General features: G+C 41.2%; 1 protein-coding gene across 1 annotated transcript; it reads left to right on the top strand.

Annotated features, from left to right (window-relative positions):
- The first annotated feature begins 1408 nt into the window (after nucleotides 1–1408).
- Nucleotides 1409–10143, top strand: EAPP (E2F associated phosphoprotein). The gene is made up of 6 exons (XM_054028048.1): nucleotides 1409–1606; nucleotides 2919–3100; nucleotides 5560–5658; nucleotides 6397–6520; nucleotides 7507–7623; nucleotides 9531–10143. Exons 1-6 carry the CDS (start codon nucleotides 1533–1535, stop codon nucleotides 9805–9807), a joined length of 873 nt encoding a protein of 290 aa, XP_053884023.1. The 5' UTR covers nucleotides 1409–1532; the 3' UTR covers nucleotides 9808–10143.
- The last annotated feature ends 2416 nt before the right edge of the window (nucleotides 10144–12559 follow it).

The following is a 12559-nucleotide window of genomic DNA, read 5'->3' as shown; positions in this document are numbered from 1 at the left end:
TAACTAAATCTCCTACATGGGTTCATACTGATGTATCATTTTTGGGTCTCATGACAGAAGTGGTTTCAAACATGGGTAAGATGCATCGTGCAAGCCTTCCTTTACTCTCATGCAGCCATTTACACTGCGGGATTGTACAGATATGTAGCCACGCAGGTATAAATTCCTGATATAGACAAGCCCTTAAAGAGGAGCTGATGCTGAAAATGCTGTTTGCATCATGTATTGGATTGTTTAGCTTCCAAGTTTGAAAATCAACATTTCCAGTGACTACTGGTGCATATAATTATTTCCAGTTGTGTCTATAATAATATGCTATTCATTTTAGGGATCATGCCTTTTATGTTTGTATTCTGAGGCGCTCATAATTATAATCAGACTATAGGAGAAAAGGAGTACAAAGCATATACTGTTAACAACAAAGTAAATAGTTAAAATAGGACCTCTAAACTTCCTACAACACCAGCAGTGTTTGTTCCATCACTCTAGTTAATCCATTTCCTCCAGGAGGTGGTTGGTAGGTAGGTTGATATGGAAGAATTCTGCCCCTTACAGCGGGTTAAATCGGCATAACTCCAGGGGTCACAGGGCAGGTCTTCACTACAGGGGGTGGGGGTCGATTTAAGATATGCAAATTCAGCTACGCGAATAGCGTAGCTGAATTCAACGTATCCGCGCCGACTTACCCCGCTGTGAGGACGGCGGCAAAATCGACCTCCGTGGATCCCCCTCGACTGCTGGTGGAGTAAGCGCGTCGATTCAGGGATCGATTGTTGCGTCCCGACGAACACGATAATTCGATCCCCGAGAAATCAATTTCTACCAGCAGATTCAGGCGGGTAGTGTAGACCTAGACCTAGCCACAGCCTGAAGTTTTTCACAGCGCTGAGGGATTTAGGGAGGAGGGGATGTTGCGCAGTTGTAAAGGGCAGTTTATGGCACTAACTGGGGGTACATCTACACTACAGGGGGGAGTCGATTTAAGATACGCAAATTCAGCTACGTGAATAGCGTAGCTGAATTCGACGTATCGCAGCCGACTTACCCCGCTGTGAGGATGGTGGCAAAATCGACCTCTGTGGCTTTCTGTCGGCGGCGCTTACTCCCACCTCTGCTGGTGGAGTAAGAGCGCCGATTTGGGGATCGATTGTCGCGTCCTGATGGGATGCGATAAATCGATCCCTGAGAGGTCGATTTCTACCCGCCGATTCAGGCGGGTAGTGTAGACCTAGCCTGGCACTGGGCTTGCACCGTCCCCCTGTGCACTGGCCACTATCAGTGCGCGGCTCTCCCGTGATGGCTCGTGCGCTTGGGATAAAAGGCAGGCGGAGGTGGGCGGGCTCCTTAATCCGGGGATCGGGGCCTGTTGGGCGCGGCCCCAGCGCTCGCGCGGGCCTAGCAAGGCCGGGACGCAGGAGCGGAAGCGGGCGGCGGAGCAGGTTTCCGGGCGGACCGGGCCTGGGGACCGAGTTTGCCGCCGCACTGAGCGGAGCGGCCGGCCGGAGCAGAGAGGGAGCTGGTTGGGTGTCGCCATGAGCCGCCTGCAGGAGGACGATGATCCCTACGTGATCGAGGAGCCCAGCGATGAGGAGCCGGGGCAGAGCAGGTACCGAGCGACCCGGGGAGGGGGCGCTGAGAGAGCCCCCCGCAGAGCCTGACTGGGCCTGGCGTCCCCATGACTGACGCAGGCAGAGACAGGCCAGTGCCGGGGCAGGACTCGGAGGAGTCACGCGAAGACTCTGCTTCTTTACTCTCCTCTTCTCATAAAGTTCCAGACTGCGGCCCCCACACGCCCAGCGTAAAGTGTTTCCATTGATAATAGCCGGAATGTACAGGCAGGCAAAGTGTGCGAGCTGCTGCAGGAGAACTTCTTAGAGTCCTGCCTTAATGAGCATAAAACGTGATGTAACAAATGCTGCATAAAGTTCTCGTTTACAGCTCTGCTGAAACAACCTGCGTATGACGCTTTACCTCTTTCAATCTCAGATCTGATCCCTCTATCATTTCTTGCCACTGTAAAAATTTAAATTGATAATAAACCCTTAAAACCCATAGTTTTGCACAACTGTGAATGCCTCCATTGAAAAATGTTTAAAAGTACATATCCGTATTAGCTGTTGAAATTATTTCTTTTAAAAATAGAATTCTGCCAAGCTTATCTATATTCCCATTTCAGTTTCTAGTCCTACTTTATTTTATTTTCAGTGTTTGTTTTGGATTATTCTAGTGCCTTGTAACACCTTGAAAACTAAATTTTATAGGTTTATTGGCATTGTGATTGCATCAGTGTAAGTAAGCATACATGTTTCATTGCAAGAACACTACAGGAACACAAGTCTTACATTCTCATAAAGACTTCTTGAAAATGGTCTTGTGCACTGTTGACTCCTTCATTCCCACACTGTGTCACCACACAAAAAAGTTTCTTATTGCACTGCTGCTGTGCATTGCCAAGAAATGAAGCACAAGGGGCATATACTGGAAGGGAGGCAGGCTGTAATTTATGGTGAATAGTATATGATTTCACTCAAATGCAATTTCCTTTTTTAAAGGAAACATAATTTTCTAGGACTTTTTTTCAAAGCTTGCTGCTGTTTTTTTTTTTTTTTTAAACTTACAATCAGAGTAGTTTTTTGTTTAAACTGAAATATTTAAGACTCCACTTTACAATGCATAGGTAGATTGTTGTGCTTACCCACAGACCCACTGACTTCACTGTCAATTGCAGGATTGTGGCCTTAGTATATAGGCCAAAATGGAGCAGTTGTCCAACTAAAATGGTAAAATATGTCTAGTCATTAGACAGATAAGTTGTTCCAATACTTCAGAACAATTCAAAAGATATTTTTATTGTATCAATAGAGAGGTTGATATTTTAAGCCAATAATAATGGATTTTAATACTTAAATATCCTATAGCTCAGAAGATGAAGTGGATGTGCTTTTATATGGCACTCCCAATCAGAAGCGCAAACTGATAAGGGAGTGCCTTACTGGAGAAAGTGAATCTTCAAGTGAAGATGAGTTCCAAAAGGAAATGGAGGCGGAACTAAACTGCACCATGAAAACTATGGAGGGCAAGTGGAAGTCACTAGAAACAGGTAAATATATCTGTTTTAAGTATCTGCTCTTCTATACAATAGTCAATTATAGGGTGGCTGAGTTAATGCATTATTTGACCCTTCAGTTTGATTATGGGTGTGTTCACTGATAATCATAGCTGGACATCTGTGCTAAAATGATCAGCAATTAAATAGTTCACCTAGCCATTTAAATTAAACTACTATCAATATCCCAATGCTCATTTAGATGAATGGGGCATTTCACACTTTCCAGGACTTTTCTTCCTTTCTTGGTCTTGCTGAGCTTCTGCTCTTTCATTTAGTGGCTTGCCTTCCTTGGTCCACTGCTCCTTTTTAGGGGATCTCCAGTCCTGTTCTCAGCCTGCCCTTCCTCCATGTACATGGGAGGCTGTCGCTGTACTTCTCCCCCTGCCTCCAGTGGCTCCCTGATGTTGCCAGGATTTGGATCACCCGCTCATAGAAGGAACAACAGGCAGCAGATTCCCTCCATCTGCTGCAGATCATCTTGAGAGCTGTCAGCCGCCACTTCTGACATATGGGACTTAGCCCCTATGACATGGGGCTCTAGGAAGTGGTCACCTACTGGCAATGGAGAGGAAAGAAGTAAAAATAAACTACTACTTATGTTACAAAGTGAAAAAGAAATTGCTTACTGCCCAGGAGCCCCCAGAGCTAGAAGAGTTTAATTGGAGAGTAAAGCTACACTAAAGGGTTTTTCTAGGGTAGAGTTTGTGATTCTGTTTTAACTTGAGTGAATTGATTGCTGATTAAATTGTGTTAACTAACAGAATTGCAAATGCTAATCTGGACATGCTACAAATATTTGTTCCAAGACACACACATCTGTGGTTTACCATGGCTGTCACAGAATAAATGTTTCTAGTCTTTGACTAGCATTTTAGATACACAGCCACTTTTTAAGCTTAGTGGTGCTGGTCTAACCTTAGTGGCTTTAAGCAATTTTCACAGCTGCTTTTGTAGGCTTTAAAGCTTTGCTTTCTCTCTGAGCACTTGTAATGTTCAGAAGACTTCTTAAGTGAAAATCAGATGCTTTTTAAGGCATCCAAAGCAGCTACAAGGATTCCCTTCTCAGAAGGAAAGGAATAGTGTTTGATGTGTTGAACTTAGTAAACCTCAGTCCCTGGGTGTGCCACAATTTTAAAGTGTTGGTATTGGTTAATGTATCGTGTTATAGCAAACAATGTTCAGTTCCATTTTGCGCTTTTCTAAGGGAAATTGGTACTGTTAGGAGGAGTATATTTGAATGTAATCAATTAGGGTGAATAACATGCACTTCAAACAGTGTCATTATTTTCTCAAAAAGCTATCAGATTGAAACTAGTTAAAATCAAAATGTGTTAACAGGCAAAAAAAAAGATTTTAAACCTTAGCCTCTTGACAGAACACTGATAAAAAATATTTCGAAAGCTAGTCTATGAACTGGGAGTATAATTACCTCTCTCACAGCAGGACTAAAAGCTGCTTCTGAATAGCCAAAGCTGTCCATCTCCAGAATGCTTCCCTCCGATATATTTCCGTTCTTTAAGATTCAGAGTGACATAGTGGCCAGGGGGATTAGTTTCTTACTGTGGAGGAGAACATGTGTTTCTTTGTTCCTGTTACAAAATGCATAGTGAGGCATTCTTAATTACCTTCCCAAGTCACCTATTAAAAGGTCCATTTTAAACAGGATCTTTGATTTGCAGACATTTCAGCAAGGTAAATCTTGTTTTTTCAGTTAACTGGGCAGAAGTGAACCTGTGCATAGTTTCCAGTTAATTATCTTTGTATTACCAAAGAGGCCATATAACACTTTCCTGGGTAGAGTTCCATCATTTGCAAATGATGGCTCACCCCGGACTATACTCTGACCATCCTTTTGAGCTGACATTATGTCCATTAGTTGCTTTATGATTGGTATATCTGTGCCTAGAGAAGATGATGTAGGTACATTTTATAAATTAGGCCCCAATCCTGCAAAGACTTCAGTGTGTGTAACTTTATGCAGTGTGTAGAGTCACATCGAAGCCAGTGCATGGAGCATCGTACGATCAGTTTAATATTTAGGAGTTTTAATAGCATTTACATAACACTGTTTTCAAGATAAAGTTAGACACATCAGCTAGTGGGTTACTGGTGTAAACTGATATGTCTCAATTTAGACAGGTTCCCAACTAATGTGTCTAAATTTACCTCTAAATAAATTGTTATGTAAGTGCTATTAAATCTTCTAAATATTAAACTAACCATATCATTATCCATGCATTGATTTCAGTGGGACTACTCGCAGGGTAAAGTTACACATGTGCATAAGAATGGGATCGCAGTTGCTTTTTCAAACAGTTACAGAGAATGTGCCTTTGGTGATCCCTCGTCCTGAATTCACTCTTGGAGATATAGTCTGTTTCTGTATATTGGGCTCGTGATGGCTAATTCTGGTGCTTTCTTATTTTATTTGGTTATAATTTCATAAATAGGTACTTCCTCAAGTACTGGACAAGCTGGAACAGTCACCACTACAAAGTACTATGACGACATTTATTTTGACTCTGATTCGGAGGATGAAGATAAAGTAGGTAAATGACTGAGGAAAGAGTTGGCTACCTCTACAGCAATATACCCTGCTCCAAACGTTGAAGAGTCCTCCCTAGAGTCAGGGATTGTGGCTGGAGAGGGTCTTGAGGGCAGGTGGTTAGGTTGGGGGCATGTACGTCATCTCACACCACCATCAAAATTCTGAAAAAGAGGTGGTAATTTATATAGCCTGGTTCTGCATTAATCCTTCTCTGGCAGTGTTCTGCAGAAGAGAGTGATCCAAGTCTTTGTTTTAATGGGGATTATTTGTGATTGTAGCACAGCAAAAATGAAGTAGAAACTGTCACTTTGGTTAATTAGTTAAATAGATCAGTGGTTCTCAGTCAGGGGTCCCAGGCCCCCTGTGGGGCTGCAAGCAGGTTTCAGGGGATCCACCAAAATAAACCAGAGAGGGGCCAGCATTAGACTCACTGAGCCCCACTATCCAGGGCTGAAGCCGAAGCCCGAGCAACTTAGCTTTGTGAGGGCCCTCTGTGATATGGGGCCCTGGGCAACTGCCCTGCATGCTGTCCAGATTGCCGGCGGCTTTTAATCTACTGGATTTGCAGAAAAAAAGTTGTTGTGGCACAGGTGGGCCATGGAATTTTTATAGCATGTTGGAGAGTGGGGGGCTCAGAAAGAAAAAGGTTGTGGACCCCGGAAATAGATAATAGTTCTCCGTTCAATGGATCATGTTATTTGGGAGGTAGAGTTCAACTATGTTCGCACAAATCTCCCAGGTACACAGGCGGCCAGGAAAAAAAAGAGACATCAGCAGCGCCGGATTCCTACTAACGATGAGCTACTCTATGATCCAGAAGAAGATGATCGAGACCAAGAGTGGGTGGACTCTCAGAGACGAGGGTAAGCAGCTGTAAACATTTTAACCCTTAAAAATATTCTTAAATATGCCGAGTAATTTAGAAGACTGTGCTATAAAGGCAGTATGTCTAAAAGTTGTTTTGTTGATTCAGAGTTTCATTTTAAGTGTATGAAATAAAAAAGCTTGTTTTAATACAGTGTTCACTTATCCACATTTACAGGTCCCTTTTTGTGATGCTCTGAACCTGTAGGTACTTACTTAGGGCCAAATCCTACTCCACATGAACTTCCCACTGACTTTAATGGGAGTTCTAGTAGGATTTGACCCTGCAAATTTCACCAGAGAAAGTAATGATTATAAGTGCTTCTTTATTACCACCCCATTTGCTTTATATTTTTATTCTTTTTATAAAAAAAAAAAAAAAAAAGCCTGATCCTGCAAGTCACCTATGTGTGGCACTCCCATTGAAGTCAAAGGGCGTTCCACATACAGTGACCTTGCAGGATTAAGTGACATCTAATATTTTTTTTATGTCCTGGCCTATTTTGATCACCAGATTGTTTAGCTATAGGTCAGTGTTTAGTGTGAATGCATTTTTGTTTTTGACAGGCTTGGAATTTAGTGAGGCAGAAAAAGAGTGTTTGGATAAAATTGAAAGAGCCTGGCGCTTCTTTTCTGTGGGATTTTGGGGGTGTGTATGAAGTAAAAATCCTTTGGACTGCAGGAAAACTAGATTCTGCAGCTTAACAAGAACTGATGAAAGCAGAATTAAATGGCTTGTGGTGATTATACCTAGAAAAAATGCACCCTACTTCATGCAGAGCAAAGGATCATGATCCAAAAATCCACACTCAGTTAAGATTCAAAATCCTGAGCAAATTTGGATTGGGAGAGCAGGGTTCCAGGAGGTATCAAACATTTGCTGTGGGGAGGTGGGGGTGTGGTTGTAAATATAGCTTTAAGGTTCAGTCTAGATGCCTAACCTGTAGGGATGGATATCTTCACCTGTTTGTTTACTTCTTGGAAGGTACCAAAATATAAGAAGAACTCAGCAGCAGCAGTCCAAACCTCCAGCCATTCCAAACAGTGATGCTGTTTTGAACTGCCCTGCTTGCATGACTACATTGTGCTTTGACTGTCAGAGGTAATTACTGAAGCATAAACATGAAGTGATCTTTCTGTAATGTCTTATTTTCAGCTGCAGTGAAATATGTAATTTACACTTATTAGTTTTAAACAGAGCAGATGTGTCATTATGGAAGTAAAGGTGTAAATTCAACACATGCATGCAATTATATTTCACCTTGGATCAGCAGTAGCAAATCTAGAATTTTTCTGTACAGAGATCGGGGTGGGATCAGTATGGAAATAAGCAATATGTAGAAGAGTGTTTTTCAGATGCACTGAATATTTATGAGACAGTGATTTGCACTATATCTAATGCTTTTCAGAAGTGTTAATCTTAAAGATCCTGTCTGTTTTGCAAACCAGTCAGTCAGCTGTATTTTCAGTCAATTTGTTAGCGGCTTGGCTCAACCTCTGAATGAATAAATGATCAAATACTCAAATGATACTCAGTCTTTGTGGTATGTTGATAGTTTTTCAGCTAAGCAAGAGTTTGAATATGGGGGGAAGTGGTAGTCACAACCAGATTAGTAAATATCCCTAGCAATATGATGATGATATGAAAGAATATTGGGTCACAGTGAACTAGTATTCCAGAGCGAATACAGAACATTGAGATGAAGGTACTGGGTTCATGTTTGACTGGTTGCGGGAAAATGCCTCTGCTCTTGCCCAAAACAATTTCCTGGAGTGTTCAAATTATTTTTAACTCATCTGGACTTCACTATCCTAAGTGTTATAATGATCTTTGGTGCCTAGTCTTATGTCCTTGACACTAGGAGTTAATTTTCTTAATATTGTAACTGAGTTTGTACCCACCTTATCCCGGATTTTGAAGAGAGAAATCTTAACAAAAACACAAATTTGAGAGGGGGGGAAATTAACACCTTCCTCTCTGAACCGTTGGCTGTCATCTGCTACACTTTGTACTTCTCACTTGGTCTCCTTTTGGGCTCTGTGCTGCATACAAAAGCTGCACACTCTTCTTGAGATGTAGATTTTAGAGACCGTATAATGATGTTCACAAAGGCCCAGTCCTGAGAAGTGTTGAGCTCTCTTATCTATTTACCTTAATGGCAGTTGCCTGGTGTTTCAGGCTTTGAAAGGACTGCTTGGCTAAAATGGAGGAAGTCACTGTTCATACTGAGAAGGTCTTTGAAAGCCAAAACGGAATGAGAGAAGCGAGGTATGTCTGGGTCAGGTTCATGGTTGAATAACAGATGCAAAGATTTGGGATCATCTTAGCAGGAAAGAGTTGGGAACATACAACATGGAGATGAATTGAGGAACAGTAAAACAGAATTTTATTAGGATGGAAACAGGCAAACTGTGTGTGTGTGTGTGTGTGTGTGTGTTTTCACCCCTTCCTTGAAAGCTGTCCTGCAGGTTGGATATGAATTGATCTTTCTAGGGTAAATATATTAGCTCACATATTTAACAATTTAAGATACTAAATTTACATTGGCATGAGATTTGCGGTTCATAAATATTTTTCTGAAAAACAAAATTAGTTTTGGACTGATCTGAATCATGAGAAATGACAGGCTTAAAATGATTTTGAATATTTCATGTTGGGGCAAATGATGGTTCAAATTCTGGCTTCTAATCTTTGTCCCATTTTTAGCCATAAATCATCATTCATGATTCCATAGTAATATAGCTATGTAGTTCAGGGATGCTCATCAAAATAAGCATTTATTTATTTATTTAACAGCTTAACTTCAAAACTAAAGAAACGCTACATTTTCCTGGCTTTTGTAGTTGTGATTTTTATTTTGTTTATAAGACTTCACTTTTGACAGGCTGCTAGTCCTTTGATTTGGTGTTTCCTGTCTTCAATCCTACCTTCAGCAGTGTTAACCAGTTTTGTGGAAGCAGAATTCTATCAGAGAATATGACCATTGCATTTTCTTCTCTTCTTCCTAGACATGAATCCTACAAAACACAGTACAGAGCAATGTTTGTGATGAACTGCTCAGTTAACAAAGAAGAGGTTCTAAAATACAAAGGCCCAGTTAACAAGAAGATACAGAAAGGGCATAAGAAAATGAAACACAGCAACGAGATCACCACTGTGCAAGCAAATCAGGAAGAGGAGGAAGTATATCATCCAGTCAAATGTACCGAATGTTCAACTGAAGTGGCAGTCTTGGATAAAGATGAAGTTTTCCATTTCTTCAATGTTCTAGCAAGCCACTGTTAATGTGGAAAAACAGCTGTGCTGTTTAAGACTGTATGAAATTTCAAAAATGTGGACAATATTTTATCCTTTAAAAAAAAAAAAAAAAAAACCCTTTTGTATCATTTGAAAAGATTGAAAGAATCTTTGTAAAACTTCATGGAAAAGATATAGTTAACTGATCATATTTGGGAGCAATATTCTGTCTCAGTCCCTCAGATAATGATAAAAGCATAGAGAGTTTAAATTCATGTACATAGCATGCCATATTTTTGAGTATTAGAACCATTGCTCATGTACATATGCAGTATGTTGACGTGTGTTAAACTGTTGCTTAGAATAAAAACGCTGTAAACTAGAGATCTTCTCCATACTTGGATTGAGTGATTTTAGGGTGCTGATTGTGTTGATGTATTTGGATACTGACCCCACTAAAGTGTCTAAATATGGATGTTTTTATTTATGCACATTGAAAGGTTTTGTATTCTTCTTTTTGCTTTGTTCCCTGCACGTCTCATTTAAGCAAAAATATTTAAACTTGGAGTTAAAAAATCCCTGAGCTTTAATTATAGATTGTAGGTAAGTAAGATAGGCTTTTTTGTGTTTTCTGTTACATTTTTTCCCATTTGTGGTGACTGATGGACATGTCTTAAGAAGAAGATGTGTATACAATCAATTCTATTGTCATGGAAATAGCTTGTTTTTTTTCTCTTTGTTTAGTAGACTGACAATTTTTTTTATGGCAGCAGTTTTTCTTATCTGGTAGTTTGGACTTTTTGTCAACCAGAATACAAAGTCACTCTCAAGTTAATGGTTGATCCATTAATCTGCTTGACAAGCATATTCCCAGAAGCTAGCCTCTTGGTTTTGATTACCTAAGAGCACTTTTTCTGTTGCTGTGGTTCTCAGTATTTCTCAGACTTTTCAGATTGGTGACGACTTACTCAAAGTAAAATATTTTCATTACCTCCTTGTATTTACTTATGAAAGTGAGAGTAAAAAGTATTAGTTATAAGCCTATATAATTAGTGTATGTATTTTGAGAAGTTGACAGAGAATACTTGACTTTGAAGGATAAAGGTGGACAGGGAGTGAGATTTTCTTTGCATGACTAACAACATTTTCAGTGCCTCAACCTCCCAGATTGCCTTTTGTGATTCCCCTGGGGCCCACAACCCACTGTTTGAGAAACACCGGTATAGCTATCCAATGCTTCATCAAATCAAATAAGCAAACCTATTAACCAAATGAGTAATCTGGAATTTTGTATTGAAGCATGCTGACCCTTTTAAGAATGGGTGCCATGAGCCCAGCTGGTGGTGGGGATTTGGCCCTCAAAGGCTGAGGAACTCTAGGAAACGTAGTTCCAGAGAGAAATCCTGTCTCTGCTGGGACTACATACGGTGAGCCTGGGACTGAGTTTGAAGCAGGCTGGGATGGAAATAAGACCTAGTTTGGTCTTTCCACAGTGACAGACGTAGAGTTGGGAAAGAGCTACAAGGGTGGTGGCAGTGGAGTGGAGCCAGGTGCAGCCTAAGAGCAGGACAAGATGTAGAAAGAGCCAGAGAAGGGGTGATGTGAGAAGGAAGAGACACAGGCAGGCATAAGCAGAGTGGCATTGGGGTGTGACACCTGCATTTAGCGAGGGGCTGAGTCCCAGGATTTCCTTCCATCCTCCCTTAGCCCTGCTCCAATAGGGCAAAGGAATTGTTGAGCCCAGGTAACAAACTACAGAGCCTGACGAGGGGCAAAGTGGACTACTTTAACACAGAAAGGTCACCAAAAAGTCTGTGTTGTATTTTCACACTGCCTCAGCTACTGTATAGCCTTTGGAGAGAGCCCTGCATAATTAGGAGTGAAGAGCTAGCTATTGAGTGCAGGGAAGACTGAAAGATTGTGTTTTTGGTGGATTTTGAACTTTTAACTGCTGGGTCAAAAGCATCATGACAGCCTACAAGGCCGGACTAGTAGGGAAACTGAGGTGCAGATGTATGACTGATACTTGAAAGGTAAGCCACTCCCCTACAGCGTTCTTTTGGATCCTTTGCTGATTTTTTGACAACCAGGTACCGGCACAGTGGCAGTGACCAAGAGTATTATCTATGCTTGTCCAGAACGTTGCTGCTGTTTCTTCTGGATGTGGATCTTGCCACAGTGATCCATAGCTTTGTCATTTTGGGATTACTGCAATTTGCTTGCACAGAATTAAACTGCTAAACTAAGAGCAGTGTTGTAACCATGCTGGTTCTAGGATATTAGAGAGACAAGGTGGATGAGATAATATCTTTTGGGCCAATTTCTGTTGGTGAAAAAGACAAGTTTTTTGAGCTTACACGGATCTTGAAAGCTTATCTCTCACCAACAGAAGTTGGTCCAATAAAAGGTATTACCTCACCTATCTTGCCTCTCTAAACTAAGAGCACTCGTACTTCAGCTGGTACAGAAGGCAACATTGCTGAGAGCAATATAAGGTGCTGGTTTTAATCTATAAAAACACTTAATTGGGTTGGGTCTGGTTACCTCAGGTTCTCTGTCCTTTTATAATACGGTGCCAGCTGAGATCATCTCAGGCACTCAAGCTCTCAGTTCCTTGGTTAATCATAAAGGGGTTCAGTCAGGCCATTTTCAGATAGGTGTCATTGACTGTAGAACTTGCTTTCCCCATTAATTCAGCAGAGACTCAATCTGTTCAACTTCAGCTCAATGCAAGGCTCATCTGTTCTCCCAAACTTTTTCTGGGGTGTGGGAATGGATGTGGTGGTGGAAGTATTCTTAG

This window comes from Malaclemys terrapin, chromosome 4 (assembly GCF_027887155.1).
Source record: "Malaclemys terrapin pileata isolate rMalTer1 chromosome 4, rMalTer1.hap1, whole genome shotgun sequence".
NCBI lineage: Eukaryota > Metazoa > Chordata > Testudines > Emydidae > Malaclemys > Malaclemys terrapin.
The sequence above is the reverse complement of the archived record's forward strand: the minus strand, read 5'-3'. Positions and strand labels throughout refer to the sequence as shown.